At 36.2% G+C, this 25676-nt stretch overlaps 1 protein-coding gene across 4 annotated transcripts in view; it reads right to left on the bottom strand.

The window, feature by feature from the left end:
• SORCS2 (sortilin related VPS10 domain containing receptor 2) overlaps window positions 1-25676 on the bottom strand; it is a 1241960-nt gene that overhangs the window by 117106 nt on the left and 1099178 nt on the right. For all 4 annotated transcript variants that reach the window (XM_051965561.1, XM_051965559.1, XM_051965560.1 and 1 more), the window contains exons 11-12: window positions 22652-22754; window positions 5664-5740 (exon numbers count right to left, since the gene is read on the bottom strand). In XM_051965561.1, coding sequence (XP_051821521.1) covers window positions 5664-5740; window positions 22652-22754 — 180 coding nt within the window. The remainder of the gene's footprint in view (window positions 1-5663; window positions 5741-22651; window positions 22755-25676) is intronic.

Raw genomic sequence — 25676 nt, 5'->3', positions numbered from 1 at the left:
CTTTATGGAGCATAGGTTTAGTTTTAGGTCATGGATTTAGAGCTGGAAGGGATGTGAGCCATTATTTAATCCCCCTCCCCACATTTTATAGATGAGGAGCCTGTGGGACCACAGTGAAGGTGGTATGGGGCACAGGAAGCAGAATAGGATATTCAAAGCTATATCTTAGAACTTTTCCCAGAATACCATATATCCCTTTTCTAATTTGTGCCTACGGATTTGATGTTGGTGGCAGTAGTGACTCACATTTCCATAGGATTAGCCCATTTATAATGTTCTTTTAATATAATCCTCAGAATTACAGTATCATATACTTAAGAGCTAGAATGAATCTTTGAGATGATTTAATCCTGTCCCCTCATTTTACAAATATATTATATCTTCAGGGTTACAGGATTATACACTTAGAGCTAGAATGAATCTTTGAGATGATTGAATCTAGTTCCCTATTTTTACAATTAAAATCATTAAGGCTCAGAATGATGAGTGCCTTGTCTATGGCAGAGTTGGAATTTGAACACGGGTCTCCCAATTCCCAATCCAATTCTTTCCTCTGTGTCATTTTATAACCTAAAGACACAGAGTAAGCATAAGATCGAGTGGATGAACTCTATAGTGTGCCACTGCTCAAATTCATCCACCATGTCAACTTTGGATCCAGGACTTGGACCATCTATATATATATATTTTTTCCCCCTTGGCATTTGATGAGCCTGAAATCACAGAACACAGAGTCTATGCATGAGCATAAGTCTGGTAAAGAGGGTGCTGGGAAACTTGGACTTCTCAATTATGTCCCCCATGTTCTTTCCTCTGTACTACTTTGTCAAATTCTTACTCCTTTGTGAGATGTTAGAAACCTGCTGACATTTCAGCTTGGTAAGTTGAACTTCCAAAATAAAATACTTCTACCTCAAAATTTAAAAAACCCAACAACAGTAGCAAAAAAGAAAGTAAATCCATTTTTAATCAGGGATTGAACAATGTGGGCGTGCCCCAGAGTTTTTTTGGTATCTATTCTGTTATCAGAGGTGTGGGTGGCTAGGATTGCTAGGATTTAATAAGTTCTCCTACAGCCTTCATGAAGGTTTTAATTAAAAGAAGTTACCCAAAGCCACTTTTCATTTTTCATCCAGTTAATGAGGGACCAAGAGGCAGTTTCTAATGGAAAATTATGGCTAGTGTTAGTAGGCGGGATCTCAAATCATTAACTTAAGTGCTCCTCTAAATGCAAATAGGGTGGGCACATCTGCCTTACCCAAGAACTCATTTGGGTTGTTTCCTCCCCCACCCCCAAGCAAAGAAGTGATAGGTAAGGTTACTGGTCTGAATTGTCTGAATAATCAAGGCAGTTTATTTCAGGAAGGCATTTTGAGTTGAGACATATGTCAGTAGCAGCTCCCAGGTAAAGAGAACCACAGATAAATATGGAGGTAGGGTTAAGTAGAAAGACTGCCTCAGAGTGCATCTCTTTTTTAGGATATAGCTTAAGTATTATCTTTTGTATAAAGCCTTTTCTGGTCTACTCAACTTTAGGTACTTTCCTTCCTAATCTATCTCCTATTAAGTTACTTGGTATATATTTGTATTTTATTTATTATATATTAATTATATGTGTGTGTGTGTGGTGTGTGTGTGTGTTTGTATACTTGTCTCTTCCTTTAGAGTGAGTAGGAAATTTTTTTTTTCTACTTTTATCCCCAGCATGATCCTTTATATATAGAAGATACTTGATAGATTCTTGATAATCAATAATCAGTTAATTAATCAATCTGAACCCAGAGTCAGAAGTTCTTAATTGAAATCTACCTAACAGCTTGATTCACCTGAGTGAGTAATTTGCCTTTCTAGGTCTCATTTCCTTAGATATAAAAGAGAGGATTAGAGATTGAGTGGATGAACTCTATAGTGAATCACCTGCTCAAATTCATCTACCAAATCAAGTTCAGACCCAGGACTTAAACCATCGTTATAATTTTCCCCCCTTACATCTGATAAACCTGAAATCACAGGACACAGAATCTATGCATGAGCATAAATCTGGTAAAGAGAGCACTGAGAAATTATATAAGACTATTGGACTGATGCACTTTTTGTTCTTGTTTCTAATCTCCTTATAAACAGAAAAAAAAAAAGACTTTAATAGCAGCAGTGTACATATAGATAGATACTCTACAGTTAAAGCAGACAAGTAGTTTGAGTTTAGGCCTGATAATTTTAGAAGTCTCTTCTAGCTGTGATATTCTAAGTTCTCTACTCTAGTACCTGCTAGGGCAATAGTTTGATGACCCCTGCTTTAGCAAATGAGAAGTTCCATGATGATAGGGTTTGTGCTTTACCTAATAATAATTTTACTTGACTATGGTGTGTTAAGATATAATGTAAATTCTCAGGTCTAAGGACTTCTTAATTTTGGTCTTTATGATCGAATGGCCCAATTCAGTATTCTATGCACTTAATAATCATTTGTTGAATCACATTGAATTTACAAAATGCTTTCATGTTAAGATAGAATATAGATCCTCAATACTGGGGATGATTTAATTCTGGTCTTTGTGATCCTAAAGCCCAACACAGCATTCTATGTGCTAAATAACCATTTGTTGAATCACATTAAATTTACAAAGTGCTTTCCATGCTATACCCTGGTGAAGTGTTCAGTATGGGTATTGTTGAACCCCCTTTTATAGATAAAGTTCATCTTTGTTCAGGATCATATAGTTCTTTGTAAAGATTAGGATTGTGATTAGAACTCATGTCTCCTTACTCCAAGGCTAGTGCTGCTCTCACTCTACCACACAGACTTCCTAAACAATTTTTTTCTTTCCAAAGCTGAACACATCTCTCTATGCTATACACACTTAATAAATGTTTGTTGAATTAAATTAAAGATCATGCATTGGTTTGTAATAGAGTTATTTGTGTATCCATTAAAGTCCCCCAAAAGACTATAAGCTCTGTGGGAGAAGGAGTTGTGATTTATTTGATTTTATATCCCTAGTGGCTAACTAAGAACTTAAATGTAGTAGGCACTTAATAAATGGTTTTTTAAAAAATTGAATTCAATCCAATATACACTCTAGCAGGTCTTATCCAGCTGAAAAAGCTTCAAGTGTGGGCTGGTGATGGATTGTAGGTCTCCTAACGGAAAACTAACCTAGCTAACCATGGAGAGGCTTGCTGCCAAAGTATTAGCTTCCAGGTGACAAATTGTTTTGACTCTGCCAATCCATGAAGCCCCTCTACCAAGTAATGGTAAAACTGTGATGTGCATTAGGAAAAACTCTCCCCTTCCCTCCCTCCCCATGCCTCTTATCAATGAATCACAAGGCTTTCAAAGAACTCAAGTTTCAGCTATTAACCATAGCATGGCAAAATAGAGTACCACAAATAGGTAAATGGGCCTAAAAAACGATCCTATTATGATAAAATATGGCAACATCTCTTCTTTATGGAACTTATGAATGCTATAGAGTAGCAGTTGCTACTCTTTTGGGTTGGAAGGGCAGGGGCAATATTGTTGCTATCTCAGCTCTATTGAATGGATTAAGCACCAGGAAAGGCAATCCAGAATAATACCCATCTACCTTTTCAGGTAGTTGGTATCTCCCTGGCCCTAGAATAATCATGGCCTGTCATTTGCATATGACAGCTTGTCCTGAGACAAGAGACACACAAATATTTCAACACAACACACACACACACAGACACAGACACATACACACATACATACATATACATCTGAAGCCTTTCTGGTTTAATAATGATTACCAGAATTTAGGGAGGCAGCTAGGTGCAGATCTGCAGTCAGGAAGACTCATTTTCCTAAATTCAAATCTGGACTTAAACCTTACTGTGTGATCCTGGGCAAGTCACTTAACCTGTTTGCCATAATTTCATCAACTATAAAACGAGCTATAGAAGGAAATGACAAATCACTCCAGTATTTTTGCCAAGAAAACCCCAAATGGGTTCACAGTCAGATACAATCAAAATAACTGAACGATAATAATAATCAGAACTCATATTCTACTATTCCAGTCTTTGGGTGTCCCAACTTGTTCCTACTCCAATGAAGCAATTGGTGGGGATTCTGTATATTCAACCTTCAAATTCTCACAAGGTGAGCAGTTGGCTGCCAGACCCCAGCACAGCAGAAGAAGTAGATTAGAAGGTGGGAAAGGTTCTCAGAGACATGTGAGAATAAAAGTGGAAAATAGTGACAATATTATGCAGATTTTTTTTTGTCTCAGGACTCAATTGCACTTGTAAAAATTATTGAGAACCTACCCTTTTTGATTATGTGTGCTACATCTATAGATTTTGGCAGATTAAAAATTTAAAAAAAGTATTATTGTGAAAGTTTCTATATTAATTAACATTTAACAGCAAGCAATTGAAAATTAATTACTAAACCAAAATTTTCCCCCTTTTCTACTTGCTCATTAAGAAATCAATCAGGGTGGGAAATCTTAGACAAAGACTTATCCAGGCTAAGATCTAATCAAAGGCAGTAAAGAAATTCAAAGTTTAGGCAAATGGGTTATTTTGTGTTTACATAGACAAGTCTGGGAAAATGTGGTTCTTCCTTTTGTCCAGAGGAGTGGTAGGGAAACTGATGTCTCTTTGTTTAAAATATGGGTATTCATTGTCAAATATCTCAAGATATTCTTTGGAATATACTCTAGCTCCTTTTTGCAATATTCATTCTCATTAATTATTAATCAATCAGAGTTGATTGCCATCCTCAGGAAACCTTATTCTTCCAAGGACATATAAACTGTGAGCCCACTGTCATGAAGAATCTTGGTTATTTGAACAGGTTATATCTCTTTTATTTAAAAAAATGCTAACACAATAAATGACTAATTACCCAAGAAATATCATAGAATTATTCTGAAAATAGTTTTGACCTCACAGACTGTTTAAAAGAGTATCAGGGGCTCTATCTACCCTGTGTCCCCAGACCATATTTAGAGAATTATATGTAAAACAGAGGGACATCGGATTCAGAGTTGAGGTACCTGTGTGAAAAACTTGGTTCTGTCTTCAGTATTTGTGTGGACTTATGCAACAAATTTTCCTTCTCTGAGCCTCAGTTTCCTTATTTGAAAGTGAAGGAACTGAACTAGATTGAGAATCCTTCTGGTTTTAAATCCTTTTGAGTTCACCCAACATGCTACGTGGTCAACATGTGACTCAAAACCTCAAATTGAAAAGGATTTGACTTTAGGCAGATGATTTCACTGAAGGAATGAAGAAAAGAATCTAAGCATCATTCAGAAAGCAGAGTAGTTAAGGAAAGTCTTTCCCTCTCTTTATCTGTCTCTGTCTTTGTCTCTCTTTGTCTGTCTCTCTATCTTTGTCTCTCTGTCTCTGTCTACCTGTCTGTCTGTCTTGTCTCTCTAGCTCTCTTTCCTTCCCCCCATCTTTGTCTTTCTGTCTCTGTCTCTCTCTGTCTTGTCTCTCTGCCTCTGTCTCTCTCCTTCCCTCTCTCTGTGTGTGTCTTGTCTCTTTGATTGTGTCTCTATCTTGTCTCTCTGTCTCTGTCACACTCTTTCTGACTTACACATACACACACAGCACACATACTTTCCCAGATTTTTGGAATTAGCATGTCCTAAAGAAGAAGGCAACTGTTAATTAGCTTTCTCTTTTTTTACCTGACGCCAAGTATTTCCACAGTCCGAGGTGATGTACATTTCTTCTTTGTATTCCACCAGCTGCGAGCCCAGGTTACCTAGTTAAAAAGATAATTTGGTGAAAGGTTACTGTTGAAGTTTTATGCTTTCTCTCCATTTTAGTTTGGGAAGGCCATACCCACCTTCTGTATGCAGACAATTTAGAGTTATAGAAAGTTTTTTTTTTTTTTTAGAATTGGAAGGAACCTTCAAAAAAAGAGTATGGATATTTAGAATCAGAAAGAACTTGAGAACACAGGATACTGAAACTAGAAAGGATCTTGAAAGAAAATGTTAGAAGTGGAAAGTGTCTTAAATGTTTTACTTCAATACCTTGTTTTTACAGATATATAGGTTGTCTAGTCACATGGCAGTTTGTGTTAGAGCCAAGATTAGAATCCAGGTCCTGATTCCTTGTCCCATCTTCATCCAATTTAGGGTCTTTCCTTCTATTATCCTTGTTCCTGATTTTCTGAACTTTAGAATCATGCTTCTTCTACTGCTGGTTCTTCTTGGAATTTCTCTTAGCACCTAGAACCTGCTCTTCTGGGGAAAGCCTACCATCCCTGCTTCCATGGTCACTTTGGGATATCCCTCTTCCCCACTCCATCCCCAAACTTTCTGATCCTTCTTCCATTGAAGAATTCCTTGAAAAGTCTCCATTTTGAGAAAGAGTTTAAGCCAACCTGCTTTTATTTTCCTTCTAGACCCATTCCTGACATTCTGGACTTCCAAATGATGTCCCTATATTGCAAGCTTTTTTCTATCTCTCCTTGCTTTCAGTCTTTTTTTCTGTATCATTTCCCCCAATTAGAACATTAGCTCTTTGTGGGCAGGAATTACTTTTCTTTTTGCTTGAATTTGTAATCACAGTGGCCTGGCACATAGTAAGCACTTAAATGCTTATGTCTTTTCACCCTTTATTGGGGAACAGAAAGAAATTCTTATTGGATTAACATCATATCAGCTACAAGTATACAACCAAATTGTAATCTTGTTCTGCATTGCCACTAATGCCGATATTAAAAAGACCATGAATATTTATGATTGAACAATCAATCAATAGCACTTATTAAGCACTTACTATGTGTCAAGCATGGCAAAATATTAAACATTGTATGCCATTTAGTTAACTAAGTCTGATGTCCTCCTTGAAGTGTCAGTTTAAAGAATCCATTCAACTTTAAGATGTTTTTTAAATTATAATATATGCAAAGATAGTTCTCAACATTCACCTTTGTAAAACCTGGTGTTCCAATTTTTTTCTGCCTCCCTTCCTCCTCCCAACCCCCTTCGCCAAGCAATCCGATATCGGTTAAACATGCAGTTTCTAAGAAGCATTTCATCAGGGATTTTGAGCTGAACATTTTGTAAACTTATATGGAATTTAATTCAAAGGAGATTGACCATTCCAAAGTAAGATGTACACCCAACAGAATAATTTTCACTCAAGTGACATGTCAATATGTCTCTAATAGAAAAGGACTGAGCTTTAGGCAGTTTGCTTCATTGAAGGAATAAAAAGTCTCAGCATCTTTCAGACAGCAGGTGAGTAGTATGAATAATTTCTCTGTCTCTCTCCCTCTCCCCCTCTATTATCTATCCCTCTTTCTCTGTTTTTCTCTCTGTGTCTGTCTTTCTCCCCTCCCTAACTCTGTTTGTCTCTGTCTCTCTTGTTCTCTCGTCTCCCTCCCTCCCTCTTTCCCTCTGTTCTCTGTCCCTCTATCTCTGTTTCTGTTTCTCCCTGTCTCTGTCTTTGTCTGTCTGTCTGTCTGTCCCCCCCCCTCTCACACACACACACACACACACACACACACACACACACACACACATACACACACACACAGCAGGAATTGTTTTATGGCATTATTTAAAGGTGCTTAGAGCTTTTTGAAGAGAGCTCAGGTGAGTCACTCCCTTTTTCCACTATCTTCTTTGCTTCCCCACTCCCTTGCCCCGGACTAATTTTTATTAAAATGACATATGGGATGGACTATATTTTATGTCCCATATCCTAAATTCCATTCCAGTTTTATCCTTTTGTGTTCTAATTTGCTATGTTGCCTTCTAGCTCTGGCCTGATTAGGTCAACGGGAAACACTCTATGTTCATTTTCTTTTGAAACGGGATTCCCCATGGACAACACGTGGCACAGTCGGAAGAAAGACAAGAGTAAAAATCTTGTTTCTCTTAGCAAATCACTTCATCTCTCATTCTCTAAGGTTACAAATTGCAGAGAGCATTGACCTCATGTCCAGAGGAAGTTTCCTCACTCTACTTGAGGACTTTCCTATACCAATAAAATCACAGGGCTAGCCTGTCCTCCTATTGACAAGTTGGAGAACTTCCAGAGGAGAACACCCATGATGGTGACAGACTTTGAAACATGATATGACTGACAGAATTGGGGATGTTTAGACTGGGGAAGAGAAGACATATGTGGGGGAAGGGCAAAATGAGGTGATGAAGATCTTCAAAAATATACTTTAATTGATACCTTTTGCTTTAAAATCATCTAAAATCTCCCTCAGTATCCCTATACCTTTTCCTCTCAAAGATTCATCCTGTATTGGTTGAGGATTGCTATTTGTTAAAGGATTATCATGTGAATGAGAAAATAAACTTCTACTTGGCCCTAGAAAGAAGAGCTAGTTGTAATGGGTAGGATTTGCAGAAACAGATTTAAGAAATGTTAATAATTCCCTAAATGCAAAGGACTGCCATGAGAGATATTGGAATCGTCAGCTACAGAGGTGGAAGACTACTTCTTAACAATGTTGTATTGGTGCTGGTGGGAGTAGATAGATATCTGATAGTTGTTTTTCAAGAGAGATAATGTGGTTTAGAGGTGTGATGATTCCCTAGTTCTACTGACTACAGAAGTGATCATCTCAATCATGAGAATCCAATACAAATGAGGTAGTACAGTATCCTATTATCCACCTTCATATCATATAAAACATCTCAGAGTAAAACATCAAACAACACAATCTGATCCATAGAATGCTGCCATGTGAGCACAATTTCCTGAGGAAACTTTCAGTGTGCATTTTCAATTGCTAGAAATCTGTCATTTAAGAGACATTATCTATCTTCTTTGTTTTCAATATCAAAACTGTCAAGCTGGCAATCACTTCATATAGAAATGAGAAAATAATGGCAAAATTCATAAAATACAATAGCAAAATCTCAACTTAGAAGGAACTTTAAAATTGAGCCTAATCATCTCAATTTGCATGCTTGGAGAGGAGTGGGGACCTACCCAAAATCACACAGATATTAAGCAGTATTATTTTTGAAATAGTTACTTAAAGGGATACAATTCTTGATTAGTTATTATTACATTTGCTTTAAGTCAAAATCTTCTCCAATAGTCAATTAGCATTTTATAGATTAATAGATCCATTGCCTCAATATTTTGAAACATTGATAATTTTATCATGGACATTTCCTTTATTTAACAGATTTGGATCCTTCATTTCTTAGAAGATCATCTTCATGTGCTTCTATGGTAAGATAGACAGATAGATAAATAGATAATAAATTAATAATGCTGCAGTCTTCCTTCAGGTAAAGAGTCCATTCAGGCTGGCTGGCCCTTAGGATATACATACATACATATATATGTATATATGTATGTATGTTTGTGTATATATATATGTATGTATACATATTAGAAGATATATATATATATATATTAGAATAATATATATGTATGTATGTATCTATCTATATCTATATCTATCTATCTATAATCTTTTCAAGCTTGGCTCTAACACGACCATTTGCAGGATACCAACTACTAGTACCTCCACTCCTCTCCCCTCAAAATTACTTATATTTATTTTAGATATATTTATAGAGTTATGCTATGAATGTTATCTCTACTATAAAATTGTAAGCTCATTAAGGTCAGTATTTTTTTCCCTTTAAATCCACAGAGTCCAGTACAATTATCAGAACATGGTAAGGGCTCAATAAATAGTCATTGACTTGCTGAAGATAAGTTCTAGCTCTAACCATCTATGTTCTAATGTACCTTCTAGATGTTGTGTCCTAACTCTAAAATTCAATAATTCTATGAAATTTAGACACTCCCAAGATTAATAATTTGTTTTAAAAAGTCATTTTTCTATACTTTACACAAGAATTTAACTACTATTTTGATCATCAGCCATTAGAAAAAAACAATATGAATCTTGCTCCCTACAGAGATCAGCTTATTACTGCCTTCTTACCTAGATAAAGGAGAGTTAGCTATTTTTTTCTTTTATCTTTATTTTTTTTTCAAGAAGTTTAACTAAGAGTCCTTTGACCTAGAAAAACTCTGGTGCCAAAGATTCAAATGGCAGATAAATTTCCTTGACGAGACTTCATCCACTTATTTTTTGTAAGGATAAGACCTGATCAAGTCCTGGTTCTAATACTTCCTGACACTGGGTAAACCCTTTTTTTCCCTTTGTGATTCTCAGTTTCCCCTTTTGTCAAAGAAGGGGATTTTACCAGATGATTGTTAAGTTACTGTTCAATTTTGAAATCCTATGTATGGTCTTCTGAGCTGCGATCCTAACAGTTAATATTTATTTAGGATTGGAGGGTTGTAAAGCATTTTAAATGTACTTTTTCATTTCATTCTTATAGAAATCTTATTAAGTAGACAGAGCAGGAATTATTTATCCCCATTTTATGGATGAAGGTAACTCCTTTAAGCCCCAACTTAGACGCCACTCCCTATAAGAAGCTTTCCTTGATTCCATATATTAGTAAAATTCTTCTCCCTCAGAGCTCCCATAGCTCTTGGTTATATAATTTATAAAATCATAAAAGAAGTATTTTATAATTTTTTGATGTATTTATTTGTATTGCGGTTTATTGAAAATATTCTATCATGAACCATACTGTGTACATCTCTCTCTGTTGGTGTCTTATGCCTCAATTAAACTCACTGGGGGAAGGGTGCCATCTTGTTTATACTTTGTCAAGTACTCCATATATAGTGGAAGGCTAATAGATCATCGTTGTTTTATATTGTATTGCATTCAATGAAAGATTAAGGGCCTGCCATATGTCAAGCAGCATAATAAGCTCTGGGGAAGCAAAGATATAAAGGAAGAACAGAATTATCATATTATAACATATTGCATTGTAGAGGCCAGCCCTGAGTCACACAGCTAGGAAGTAGTAAAATTACAATTCAAATCTTTAGTTCAATGCTTTGAAAAATAAAACAAAACAGAAAAACTATCCTTTATGCTCTGAGTCTGCTTTAAGAACTGGTGGAGAAGAGGAAGACCTACATGGTATTATTTAATTTCACTGAGCTCAAAAATCACCCCTTGATTGCCTGTCATGGTGCCAGGAATTCCTTTCTGTTCCTGTGATTTTCAGTCTTTCAGCTCACCCCTTTCAACCCCCTTTAAAATGCAAATAGACAGGGGTGAGATAACACTTTAAGTTTTTCTTTCATAATTTCTTAGCAATTAATTGGCAGATGGGTAAGAACATGAGGGAAACTGACAAAATGAATTGTGTCTATAGCAAGAATTCCCAATCTTTCTCTTCTGGCAGTTGAGAGAAGTCTTTTTAAGAATAATGCTTTAAAATACATAAAATAAACGACCAAGGATAACAAGAAAAACCAAAAGTCAGTGAAAATAAAGAAGCTTTTTCCACCTCAAAGTTCATGGACCCTTTGAAATTTATCCAACACCCTCCTTAGGGGTCTGGGGCCTCTGAGTTAGGAAGGAAACCCTAGTCCAGTGAAAGGTGAGCTGGATACTAAAGGGTTAGGAAACTCTGTTGCATGGGGACTGTTCTAGCAGGGGGCCTGAAATCAGTCTTCAAATATCTGAAGGATTATAATGGAGAAAGGGATTTGACTTTTCTTTTTTCAGTTTGGCCTCAGAGGAAAGAAGTAAGACCATTGGTGGAAGTTAAAGAGAGTTCAGTTTCAGCTTAATATGGAGAAGAACTTCCCAACACTGGGGGCTGTCTAAAAACTGACCCAGGGTGCTTGGGGAGATCTTGAGTTCCTGTCACTGATGAGGAAGAGACAGCAATGGTCTGGGGGCTCAGCCTTTTACATGGTCATGAGGGCGACAGTTCACTGAGGTGGGAAGAAAAAAAAGATGGCAGGTGTGACTGAAAGGAACCTATTCCCCAAGGAAGAGCAGAAGAGCTACAACTTAAACATCAGAGAAGAAAGAAAAGGGTGGATTTATACCTAGGAGATATCCTTTTCCTCCCCTAGGAATGCAAAGAAATTTTTCCTTCATTTTCCCTTCCCCACATCCTATAAAGTAGCAGAAGAGGAAGAGTTAACATGGCCATTTGACTGCTTTTTGTGGAGACCTTTTGGGAGAAAGGAGGGCAGTAGGATATAGAGACAGCAATGACTGACTAGCTCTGAGAGGAAATGGTGGGTGGGAGCCACTGTTTCTGATCTTTATCCAGTAGGAATTAAGAACAGGGTGTCAGGAAACCAGTGGTTTCTCAGAAAATAGCTGAAATTCATCTATAAACTGCATTCATATGAAGTTTCATCTAGGAATAGCCTATTCAGCGCCTATGACAATTAAGAAAAGAGCACAATCTTTCTAATCGAGTAATTCAATATAAAAGGTAGAGGGAAGAAAAGTGGTTCAGAAGTCAGGATAGCTGGCTTTGATATTCAGTTTTTTCATTTGCTACCTCTGTAATCTTGAACAAGTCACTTTATTCCTTCAAGCCACAATATTCTCATCTGTAAAATGAAGATAATGATTGTTGTTCTAGAGTATTGATTACATAGGTAGAGAAATCTGATTCAAGATCTGCCTCAGTCCTATAACTCCATCTCTGTCTCCCTGTCTCCCTGTCTCCCTCTCCTCTTCCTCTCCCCCCCTCTATACATACATACATACATACATATATCTAAAAACTCTATATAGAGTTCCATTATATATGAGGACTGTTTTGGCAAAAGATATAAAGGAAGAACAAAATTATATTATAAAATATTGTATTATAGAAATCAGTCCTGAGTCACACAGTTGGGAAGTAGTAAAATTACAATTCAAAACAAATCTTTAGTTCAATGCTTTGAAAAATAAAACAGAAAAGATACATACAAACACACACACACACACAAAACTATAATGGTCTTATAACAATGGACAAGGCACTCTCAGTGTTTTAGGCAGCACTGTAAGATTAGAAATATGAGAGAAGGTGCTAACCTGAAATGGTGGAGAGAGTTTTCTCACCTGAGAGTTACCTATAATTATGAAATCACATAGGTCTGGTTCCTGTCTATCATTTCATATGAGGCTGCTACAAGGCTCAAATAAGATAATATATGTAAAATGATTTGTAATCATAAAGCAGGATATAAATAGTTGTGATTACTGTTATTATTTTGACCAGACCTGTAATTTCATCTGTGTATGGAACTGCTGGTTAGGCATTTTCTCTACCAATGCAAGATCAGCACCTTTTTTCTCAACTTATAGTTTTCTAGAATTGCCTGGGGCACTGAAAAGTTAAGCAATTCTTTTGGAATTAGTCAGCTATCTACTATGTCATGCTGTTTCTCTATTATCATTATTATTATCGAAATCTATATGATTATTATAATTATTATAAATGTTAGATCTTTAAGAGGAATTAAATCAACATAACAAGGACTTAGATTGTACAGACTACTTACTGAAAGCAGCAAAAAAAGAAGAGGAGGGGACAATTTCTAAGAATCACATTGTCCCCAATTGTCAATACATCCATTTAATTGTTGGTACTCTGAATGGAAAAACCTTGTTTGATGACCAAGAAGTTATCTTATTGGAGTTAATGAACTCCATCCAATAGTATTTTTACTGTAAGTAAAACTGGAAACCCAAGAGTGGTTGCAGGTAAACTGAGGGATAGTTCTTCAGAGAGGAAAAAAAAAGAGAAACTTGCAATAAGAAATATCATTTGAAGGGACATTTGATCATCTTATTTTATAAGCAACCACAATGATTGCAAGTGAATAGCATACCGTGAGTTATCAATACATGAAACTGAAAGTGTCAAAATAGAGTCAATGAAGAATTTGCATACTAGCAGCTTAGAAGTTATAGGAATATGTCTTATTATTTGGTGGCATTAGTGGATGGGTTTTAGGGAGTGCAATAATCAGCTGTTTAGTCCATAAACATTTATTAAATACTTCTGGTACATAAATAGAAATTATATATATAGTTCCTACCCTCAGGGTACAAAAAGATAATACACAAAGGGAAGGTTAAAAATGGGAGTGAGGTAAGAGAAGGGAGAAGAAACCCATAGAGACTTAAGGGAAAAGGCAAATGAAGTTCAAAAGGAATACTGATGACAGGAAATGGGAAACAAGTGGTTGAGTCCATGGAGAGAATTCTGAGCTTGGAGTCAGGAAAACTTGAGTTCAAATCCAGCTTCAGACACTTACTAGCTGTAAAAGTCATAATCCTCTCTTAATGTTAGTTTCTTCAACTATAAAAAAGGAAGTAATAATAGCATCCATTTCCCAGAGTTGTTGTCAAGCTCAAATGAAATACTATCTGCAAAGTGCTTAGCACAGTGCCTGGCCTTTTCCCCTTCCCTTCTTCCTCAAAATAGAGAGGGGAGTTAGGAGGGAGGAAGTAAATATAAGAAGACAAATAATACTGTTAGAAAACAATACCCCAAAATATTTTGGGAATCAACAAAGGAAAGAAGCCAAAGATAAATAATTAACCCAGAAGTTTCCAGCCTGCACATCTACAATAACTACCTTATTTAAGAATAGAGCCATAATGAATTTCATGGAAAAAAATTGAGTATATTTGAACATACAGAATTCAGAAGTTATTGAGGTAGCAGGAATAGAAAAATGTTCATGAAGCTAGGTCATGGATTGGTTAAAGATCAAAACAATATTAAATTAAAGAAAGGATCAAGATTATAAGCAGCTGTACTTGAATGAAGAGCAAAAGCAGAGAAGATTAACATGAGCCAATGGAGAACCTGATGTAACTACTGGCTGAACAAAGATTAGCCCAAAAGCATTTGCAGATAGAAGTGGAATGAGTTTAACAAGTAAATGTGAAATGGAAAAAAAAAGATTTACCATAATATTTATACTGATCTCTTCTATAATTATATAGAAATCACTATCTTTGGATCCTACCATCTCAGTACCAGATGTGCTATACAAAGAACTGGCAATAGAGGATGTATGGAAAGACACAAAGGATTATGGAAGATACATAACAAGGTATAGAGATTGTAATTTGTAGTGCTAAGAATCACAGTCACAGGGTCACAGGAAATTAAATAACTGGATTCATTATGGAAAAGGTACTAGGCTAGGGGGCTAGAGATTAAAAACTAATAGATAAAACAATCTTTGTCCTTAAAGAATTTTCATTTTACTCTGAAATATCAAAGTTTAAGTTTAAGTTCAAATCTAGGCTCTAACAAATTGATCACAGACTTGTAATCCTAGAAAGACACCCAGTAGCTTCTGTCAGTTTGAGTTTCTTCATCTGTACAGTATGAATAACAGTAATGGTATTATTGTATTAGTTATCGTGAGGATAAAATGAGACAATATTTGCAAGTACTTTGTAAATTTCAAAGTGCCAAATGCTAGCTGTTATTATATTATTAACAATGATATAATATCATTATTATATTATATCATTGTTATTATAAGCTTGTGTGAGATTAAGCTCTTATATTAAGGATTTAGAGTGCAAAACATTCATAAGGAAGAGGGAGGAGCAAGAAATCTCAGGCTTCTTCATTACACATATCTGTTCTTCTGAAATGAAAAAGGCACTTTGGGAGGAAGTCACTTACTCATATTCTCACTGGATACCCCCAAACTTTGGCTCACTGGGAAGGACGTTTTGGCTGATTTCAAACAGACTGACCACAGTATATTTATGGTTCCAAATGAAAACCAGGTGAGGGGTAATTTCCCACACAGAATTCCTTCCACAGACCCATGCCTCTGGAATTCATTCCAATTCCCTTTCCAATCTTGCCAAATCTGTTGGCCTTCTGGGCTGGGGTGGGCTCAGTCTCATTTTTACAAACTGGACCTTGTCTTTGCCGGTAAAGTGGGGAGGGGAGATAGTGGAGAACTTTAAATAGATGGGTTTTAAAATGAAAGAAGTGTCTATATTCCTCCTTGGAGATCTCAGTCCTGTGGGAAAGGGTAGGCTCTATCAACCCCTAATTGAATAAGCCAGGTTAAATAGAGGAAGCCCAAAGGACAAAAACCACATGCCTTGGACTGGGGAAAGGCTTTCTCTGTGATCCCCAGAGCCAGCATCCCTGCATCTTCCATCACAGGAATCATAACAAACAATCTCCCCACACTGCAGAGGAGCAGACTATGTAATACAAAACCAGCCCAGGCAGATGCAGGGAATGTTAAGTGTCGATTGAACCATTTGGCATGCAGCCAGAGCGTTCAAGGTAGTCCTAATTAACGATCTAGATGTGTGCAAGTGGGCGCTGGGTACTCTGTGCTTGATTTCCCAGGCCAGAAGGAGGCCAGGCATTGAATGAAAATCATCTCCAACCAGGGATTCACTCTGGGAAGCAGATAGTGGGAGAGCTGGGACCAAAACTAGAAGCTCCCAGACATAAAAAAAAAAAAAAAATAACCCAGTTACAGTAGCCGGCCAAATGCAATGGACTGAAAGTCAGAAAACTTGGTGACCCATCCTTTTTTCTATCACTTCACTGACTATTTCTGTGTTATCTTGAGCAAGAAACTTAAACTTAGTAAGCCTCAGTTTCTTCAACTGGAAAATGGAGTTGATAATAATTTTTTTCTTACCTCAGAGGTTATTTATATGAACGATAAAGATTTCTATAAGTATAAACTATTATTATCCTCTTGTCCAAACTTCCCATTTTACACAAAAGAAAATTGTGGCCCAAAGTAATTAATTTACTTTCACAAAGGTCTTGAAGCAAGTTTTTCCCCCTATGCTGCCTCGTTCTTTATTTTTCTATGAGTTTCTTTTTATTTTTTCTCAATTAGATGTAAATAAATTTTAAAAATTCATTTTCTGAAAATTTTGATTAGTAAATTTTCTTCCTTTCTCTCTTTCACTCAATTTGAGAAGGCAAGAAATCTGATATAGATCATACATGTACAGTCTTAAGCAAGTTCAACAATTCAAGTCAAACACTTATTAAGCACTTACTGTATGCAAGGTACTTTGGAATACTGGATTGGACAGTCAGCCTTGGAATCAGGGACACCTGGGTTCAAGGTGTACTTTTGATATATACTAGCAGTGAAATTGGACAAATCACTTAACTTCTTAGTACCCTAGGCAACTTTCAAAAACTATACAGATAGTGCCAACTGATTGATAGAAGCAGAATTACTGGAAAATCACTTAACTTCTTAGTACCCTAGGCAACTCTCAAAGACTATCCAGATAATGCCAGCTTACTGATAGAAGTAGCATTACTGGAAAATTCCTATAGCAGCGAAATCATAACTCTTATCTAAAATTTACAAGGCATTATGATTAGTTTTCATAACTTTTTTTTAAGCTTTTAAAAGAGAATTTGTTCTTTGGTTTATTGTATATATGAAAGGAGAAGAAAATAAAAGCTAGGATTACAAAGAAAAAACAATAGAACAGTTTCTGTCTTTGGAAATGAATATTAAACTTCTAGGTTTCAGCAGACACGAATAAGTGTAATACTAGAAAAAATTAAGGAGGGATCCAATATTAATAAGAGGGAAAATCAGGGAAGGCTTCAAAGAAGTGATACCAGAATTGAACTCTGAAAGAAAACAAAGATTCTTGGGGGCAGAGATAAAAATGAAGAGCAGTCCAGATATAGGGTGAGCTTGAGTAAATGCATGGAGGAGGCAGCAGATGGTAAACTGAATTTACTTGTAGTGTGCTTTTAGCTGGAATGTAGTAATTTTGAAGGAGACTAACATGGAATCAGGTTGGCTTTATAGGTGATTAGGAAGCACAGAGCACAGAGTATGGAGTCTGGAGTTAGGAAGAGATATCTTCATGAATTCAAATTTGACCTCAGACACTTGCTAGCTGTGTGACTCTGGGCAGGTCACTTAATCCTGTTTGCCTCAGTTTCCTTATCTATAAAAATGAGCTAAAGAAGGAAGTGACAAAACACTCTATTATATTTGCCAAGAAAAAACTGAAAGAGGGTCTTGAAGAGTCAGACACAGCAGTAATGAATGAATAACATCAATATATAGGTAGGACCTAGATTTGGAAAGCCTTAAAACCTAGATTGAGTCAGTGGCAGAACAGAAACTATAACCCAAGTCTTTGGTCTCAGATGCAGATTTCTGCTCACTCTACCCAATTGCCCCAAGCTTTGAACATCCTCAGAGAAAACTCTTCAGAGAAGACTGGACTATGAAAATAAAACAAATTTACACATCTATTGATCTATGTCACATAATTCTGGTCATAGAAGGATAATGCTTTTTGCAAAGGTCAAAATATAGCAGAAGCAAATGGGAAGTAGCTTATGGACCTTTGAGGAGGACAGACATTATTGGAAACAAATTCTTAGTTGAGAATGATTAACAAGACTTTTATTCACGTTACTTGAAAATTCTCAAAGACTATTATTGCTCTCTGGGGTGCCTGAAATGTTCTTTTTTCATGATTTCAAACACCTGGGTTTCAAATAATGGAGATATTAAAATATTGCTTTGGTCTTTTAGTTGATTATTTGTAGTTTCCAAATTAGCTCACCATTCAAAATACTCACTTAAAATTCAGGATCTGTTAGTCCTGAGGCAAAATGAGTTCTATCTTAAATGTAACACTTTGTATATAGAGGTGAGAAAATTCAGAAATCTGTGGTCATATTTAATATACTATGTGGTTGCACTTAATATGTGCATCAACTGGCTGATGGATCTTAAGGAGTTTTCATAAGTATTTTGATTGCTTGCTGAGTGACTTCCTGTCTCATTGAGTGCCAATTTCTTCATTTCTAGGCAATAAGCATTTTTTGGGGGGGGCTAGGCAATTATGGTTAAGTGACTTGCTCAGGGTCACACAGCTGTAAGTGTTAAGTATCTGAGGCCACATTTGGACTCAGGTCTTGCTGACTCCAGGGCAGTGCTCTATCTACTGTGTTATTTATGTGCCCCAGTTTCTTTATTTCTAAAAGTATTTGGGCTAAATACTTTTTTTTCCCTTTTTTAAAAAAAAATTAGTTATAGGATAAAACAAGCATTTCCATAACATTATAATTTTTAAAAAAAATAGATGATTGCTCATGAAACTGGAAATTTATTGTGTCCAACTTGCTATTCCTTTTAAATATATGAATGAAGTTATCAGGTAAATTTCTGTCTTTTTCTTCCATTAATCCCTCTGTCCCTGCCCTAGACCTGGGTTATTTGATTTTAAAGAACTCATCCTACTCTATAGACCCAGGGAAATACTGATTCTTTTGCTTGACTTTATTTCAATTTCTCTTCCTTCCCAAACTCACAACACCAGTTTATAATATTACAAAATAGGATTACAGCTATCTAGAAGTGATGGAAGCATGTAGTGGTAGGCCAAGCTAGGGAGGACCTTAGCGATTTTCTCTAAATTTGGGATGACACTTGGGTGTCTTCCTCTATAAAATATGTGGGTTGGATTAGATATTCTTTGAAATTTCTTCCACATTCTAGATCTATAAATCTATTAAACTTAAGATATAAGAAGGGAAGTTATATAGGTAGTGGGTGAGTGAACTAGCATTAGAACTCATCTCTACAACTAAGACCTTTGAACTCTCAGTCCTGTAGTCTTCCTATCACAAGGAACCCCAAGGGAAAGTTCACAAGAAGAGCCTTGGGAGCTCATTAGATGGTTTTGCCCAATAAGACTAAGGCTTTTTATTAACTTGAAACAATTGTCAAATCCACCAGAGTCTAAGGATGTTGAGATGGGAAGCTGTATAGTACAGTGGAAAAGTCTCTAGCTCTAGCATCAGAAACCCTGGATTCAAATCTCACCTGTGATACTTACTACATGTGACTTTGGGAATCCAAGATCCAATGCTTTCTCTTCAAGGCAGACACATTTTAGAGGAAGAAATGGACTGATCTTAGAAATCAGAAGTCTTTGGTTTGAATTTTGACTATGTTTTTACCAGAAGTATAATTTTGGCTGTGTCCTGTCATTTCTAAGCCTCAATTTCTTATAATGTGAGTAGTGCAAATCTTATTACCCTTGTTTTATGGATGGGGAAATTGAGGCTCAAGGATTGCAATGGATTCATAATCAGGGTTATATGACCAGAAAGCAATAGAAATAAAAATTGAACCCAAGCCACTAGACCAGAGACCAGTGCTCCATCCACCATATCATACTATTGCCTTGATGGCATTCAGACATTCTGGTAGTAGTTGTGTTTTAGTTGTTTAAATGTCCATTTAGAGTTTTCTTGGAAATAGTAAAGTAATTTGTCATTTTCTTCTCTAGTTCATTTTACAGATGAGGAAACTGAGGCAAACAGGGTTAAGTGACTTGCCCAGAGTCACACAGCCTGTAAATATCTGAAGCTAAATTTGAACTCAGGTCTTCCTGACTTCATCCCCGGCGTGCTATCTACTTTGCCACCTAGCTGTTCTTGTGACTCTGGGCACAAAACTATTAGTCTTAGTTTCCTCAATTGTAAAAATGAGGATAATAATAGTCCTTATCACCCAGGATTGATATGAGGATCAAATTAGACAATATTTGGAAAATACTTGCTTAGTACAGTGTGTGGCACATAGTAGATGTTATATGAATGCTAACTATTATTATTTATTATTATTAAAGACTTCCAAGTTTGACACTATTTTCTGGACTTACTTCTACCTACAACATTCTATATTCTAAGATTCTTCCAGCTATAACATTCTAAGTTCTATGTTCTAAGACCCCTTCTAGCTAAAACATTCTACTGACTGTTCTAACATTTCATGTTCTAGAGGCCTTCCCAGATCTAACTATCTATGTTTACCTGTTTGTATTTATTTGAACTCTAAATAAACTGAGGTCATTTGGATGAAATTATCTCTAAGGTTACTTGCACTTCTAGACTTTAATATATAAAGACTATATCGGACTATATTAATGATACTGTCCTAGGCATCTTGGCCACAATGCTATATAGGATTTGAACCTGACAAAGAAAGAGAATTTTAGGTATAATACCAGGAACACAAGAACAGAATCTTTATTAAAAAGGTATAGAAATGTCTACCTCATAAATGAAATGTACTTTGGACATATTTGTGCTCTATAATAATTGGCAATAGAGAGAAGTCACCATGGTAATTATGGATTGTTTTGTAGAAGGTGTCTGGCATTTGAGTTTCCTGAAATAGCTCAAGGCATTATAAGCAACTACAGAATAATAAAATATTTGAGCTGGAAGGGAATTTAGAGAAAAAATTAATCAAATCCAATAAATGTTTCTTAAGTACCTACTATGTGGAGGGCACTGTGTACTAGGTGCTAGAGGGGACATAAAACTGAGCTAAGGTAGACTGTCTTTACAGAGGTAATGTTCTAGGAGGAGGATCTGATAACGTACATAGACAGAGATACTATATAATATTATTGATGAATGCATTAAAGTGATGCAATACTAAGGAGGAGCCACTTAAACTGGGTTTACGAGTTGGGTAGGGATTCAACAGAGAAAAGGCCAAAATATGGAATATGAGATTGAAAAAAGGCCTCAAAGATAAGAGTACAAACTTCTGATGTTACAGAAAATGAAAGTAAGTCCCAGGGAGGTATTTGGATTTATTCCAAGTCACACAAAATTTGAGTATATATCATCTTGGCTTTTCATTTTACTTAATCAGCTCCTACATCTAAAATCAATCTTATTCTAAGTTTTGCAAATATATGATTTTGATAATGTGATGGCAATGGAGTGAGTGCTAGAATTTGGTCAGGAAATCTGGATTTGAATTCCGATTCTGACAGCTCTGATTTTGAATGAGTTACCATTATTATTATTATTAACAATAACAATTACTTCTGTGTAGCATCTTAGGATTTGTAAAGCACTTATATATTTTATTTAACTCAAACCTTAGAACAACCCCTAAAAATAGTATTAATGTTATTCCCATTTTACTAGTGAGAAAACTGAGGTAAGCAAAGGTTAAGTGATTTGCTCAGGATCACACAGGCAGCAAGTGTTGGAAGTAGAATCTTTACCAAGTTTACTTGACACCACGTCTAGTCAATTTATTATACTACTTAGTGGCCAATGTCTGAAATTAAAGCTCCTCCTCTGTAAAGTGGGGATCATCATATTCATATTACCCGTCACACAGAGTCATTGTGAGTGTGGCAGTTGGAAACTTGGAATGTCATAAAGATGTGAGCAATTGTTATTATTACATTTCTTTTCCTCCTTGCATGTCTTGCCTTGTTTCTTTCTTATTGATATCTCTGTCACTCTTTTTAATTATTATTAAACTTGTAGTAGAGAATCTCATTTCCTGACCACTGAGGGACAGATATTAATCCTTATTCTGGCACCCAAAAGCACCTTAGTGAATCAAGATTAAAGCTGAAATCTTCTCATTTGTTGGTTGACATCTTGCCTCCAGGTTTCCCCACTGGCGATTTTAATTCCTGACTGGAAACCTCTCAGCAAATTCTCATGCTAAATACTATGAGAAGATCTAAGGTGCAGTTATACTTCTCAGTGTAGGGGGATACAGAAACACACACACCCTCAAAGAGAGAGACAGAGAGAGAGACAGACACACACACACACACACACACACACACAGAGACAGAGACAACAGACATACAAAGGCAGAGAGAAAGACATAAAAAGACAGAGACAGAGGAAGGATGGAGGGAGGGAGCAGTAGAGAGACAGAAATGAAAGAAAAAAAGTGGTGGAACAGCAAGAGGAGGAGAAGGGAAGACTCTTCAGTTACTTACCTGCTCCCATGATCAGACCAGGTGCTGTGTCCTTGGTATGCACAGTGCCTGACACATATGGATTGTCTGCCCATCGAAGGTGCAGGTGAAGATGGCAGTCAGGCTTGGAGGAGAAGAAAATAAGAGAAAGGATTTAACTTTTGAATAAGATTACAATCCCATACCAAAGCTGATCATGACTAGAAAATGCCATAGGTGACATTTACATAATCTCAAGAAGTTTGCAAAGCAAACTGATTTCAGACTGAGGCTGAGAGAGTTTCAGTTACTTGCCCATAGTCACACAGCTACTAAGTATCAGAGGCAGTATTTGTAGCCAAGTATTTAGTCCCTTAGCCCCAGTGCACTCCCAACTCTATCATGCTTTTCTTGATGTTGATAATGATAGCACAACTAGTGCATACTTAAGTGATCTATAATTTCATCAGGTGCCCCCTTCAGGAAGCAGATTAAAATCCCCCACAGTTAAGTGCAGTGGTTCTCAAACCTTGTTCTCAGTATCTTCATGTTGTTAAAAAAAAAAAAAACTATCGAGGATCTGTTCAAAGAGTTTTTGTTCACATGGGTTATATTTATAGCTATTTACTATATTAGAAATAAAGAATAATTTTGAATTTGTAGACTCTCTGAAAGGGTTTCAGAGACAATTCTTTGGACTACACTTTGAGGACCACTGGTTAAATGAATGGTTTAAAGAGCTGCTGTTGCTAGATAAAATACATTCCCTGGTGACTAAGTCTTCTCCTGCTAAATTGAGAGCTGAAAGTGACTTTGTAGGTCAGTGAATCTACATTCCTTATTTTACAGATAAAACTCGAAATTGAGGGAATTGAAATGACTTGCTGGGATATCAAGGTAATATCTTCAAATGGATTTGAACTCAAGCCTTCATGATTTAGAACCTAATGCTTTTTCTACTACACTACATATACATATGCACAGATATACATATATAAATTATATATTATAGATATATTTTGGGGGGAGGGAAAAGAATAGGAGAAGGAAAGATGTTAAAGTATAATCTCTCTATGATTTATAATCTTACAGTCTCCTGGGGCACTGAGAGTTTCAGAAAGTGAGAGGATCATAGATTTAGAGCTAGTGAGCACCTTAGAAACCACCAATTCCACCCCTATTCCTTACTTTACAGATAAAGAAACTGAGGTATAGAGTTTAGTATATGTTTTAAGTAATATTTGAGCACAGGTTTTCCTGACTCTAAGAGTGACTAAGCTATTCTACCTCTTCCCTTAAATTAAAATTTTCACAAATCATGCATTGATCATACAAATGAGAAAAGAAAGTCTTTTTAAACTTTACTCTTGACCACTGTGGTCAATTTTTGCCAATTTTTGAGAGTAAATTCAGAAAACTAGCAGAAAACATTCCTCTCTTTCTCATTCCTGATCTCTCTCTCTCTCACTTAATCTTCCACTTTTGGAACTTCCTATACACCCCAGAAACACCCGAAATTAGCTCATTCAAAAAACCAAACCTGTATTGAAATCTCAATTTATGAAATGCATTCCCAGAAGGTCTCCAAACTCACCTTGTATCCATAGAGCTCAGAACACAGCAAAGAAAGTGACAGTTCCCACAAGTTGGTGCCCCCATTTTTTGGGAGCACAGATTGCTTATAGGATCTGCCCAAGGTTACACAGTAAAGTCAAGTAACAAGAGATGCTAGGTAGTGTTGGTGTTCTTCTGGTAAACTATACATTTAATACTGAGGGAGTAAAGAGCCTTTTCTAATCCAGAAAAAATGGTACAAAAATAGATCCCAAGCTGAAATCTTTTTCAATATATTAACATCAATAATAACAATTATCCTTCTTTTCCTCTTTCTTCCTTTCTTCCTTCTTCCTTCCCTCTCTCCCTCCTTTCTTCCTTCCTTTATTCTCTCTTCCCTCTCTCCCTTCTTCCTTCTTCCTTCCTTCCTTCCTTCCTTCCTTCCTTCCTCCTTCCTTCCTTCCTTCCTTCCTTCCTTCCTTCCTTCTTCCTTCCTTCCTTTCTTCCTTCCTTCCTTCCTTCTTTGCCTTGCTTCTTCCTTCCTTCTTTTTTCCCTTTCTTCCTTCTTTCCTTCCTTTCTCCCTTTCTTCTTCTTTTCCTTTCCCTTCCTCCCTCTTCTATCTATGTTTATTCTCACTTACAGAACTATTTTATATTTTCAAGATCAAAATTATGACAAGAACATAAATGATTCACATGATAAAAAGGAGAACTCTTTTAGTACACTGATGTGGATACCCAGAGAGCTCATTAAGCAACTCAGAGTTTAAAAAGATATAAATTTGAAGAAAAAAAAAAACCTAAAAGATTCTGATGAGGTTCTCAAGCATATTCTTTATGTGGTGGGTAGAGCTTGAGAACAAGTATATACTGAGTCATTTATAAAAATATATCTGAAAATTCTTCTCATTACAGATTCAAGCTTTAGGGAACACTGATACTTGGTCCTTAGGGATAATAAGTACCAAGCCATACCATAGGGCACTTGAAAACTAGAGGAGGTATATGTAAATATCTTTTTAGTTGTTTTCCTGATTTTTACCATACTGAGAAAGAAGCATATAGAAATGCCTATATTAGCGAAAAATTTCCTTATTAACCTCAGATAATGTAGCTACAATTTTTTCCAAATTCCAGGAGCTCATCTATATCTGTTTCTAACTCTGTCTCTGTTTCTTGTCTCTGTCTGTTTCTCTGTCTCTGTCTCTCCTTTCACCATGTCTTTTTCTCTCATCTCTGTCTCTCTTTCTTTCACATACATACACACTTGGTTTCTGTATCTGTCTCTATTTCTGTCTAAGCATAAGCATCTCTGCTCATCTGTGGCATCTTTAACATTTGTGACAAACTATTACCAAAAATAAATTATTGGGGAGATCCTTGACCTTTCCCCCAAACCCCAAAATTTATCCCACTTAGATAATTTTTTTTAGGTGAAGTTGTTGCCCCACCCATCTAGAAAACTTTACAAAGAATTTTATCTAATATGAATCTTGCCCTATTGTAGTCTAAT

Source organism: Antechinus flavipes, chromosome 6 (genome assembly GCF_016432865.1).
Source record: "Antechinus flavipes isolate AdamAnt ecotype Samford, QLD, Australia chromosome 6, AdamAnt_v2, whole genome shotgun sequence".
Classification (NCBI taxonomy): domain Eukaryota; kingdom Metazoa; phylum Chordata; class Mammalia; order Dasyuromorphia; family Dasyuridae; genus Antechinus; species Antechinus flavipes.
Note: the sequence above shows the minus strand (reverse complement) of the source record. Positions and strands in the feature narration are given on the sequence as shown.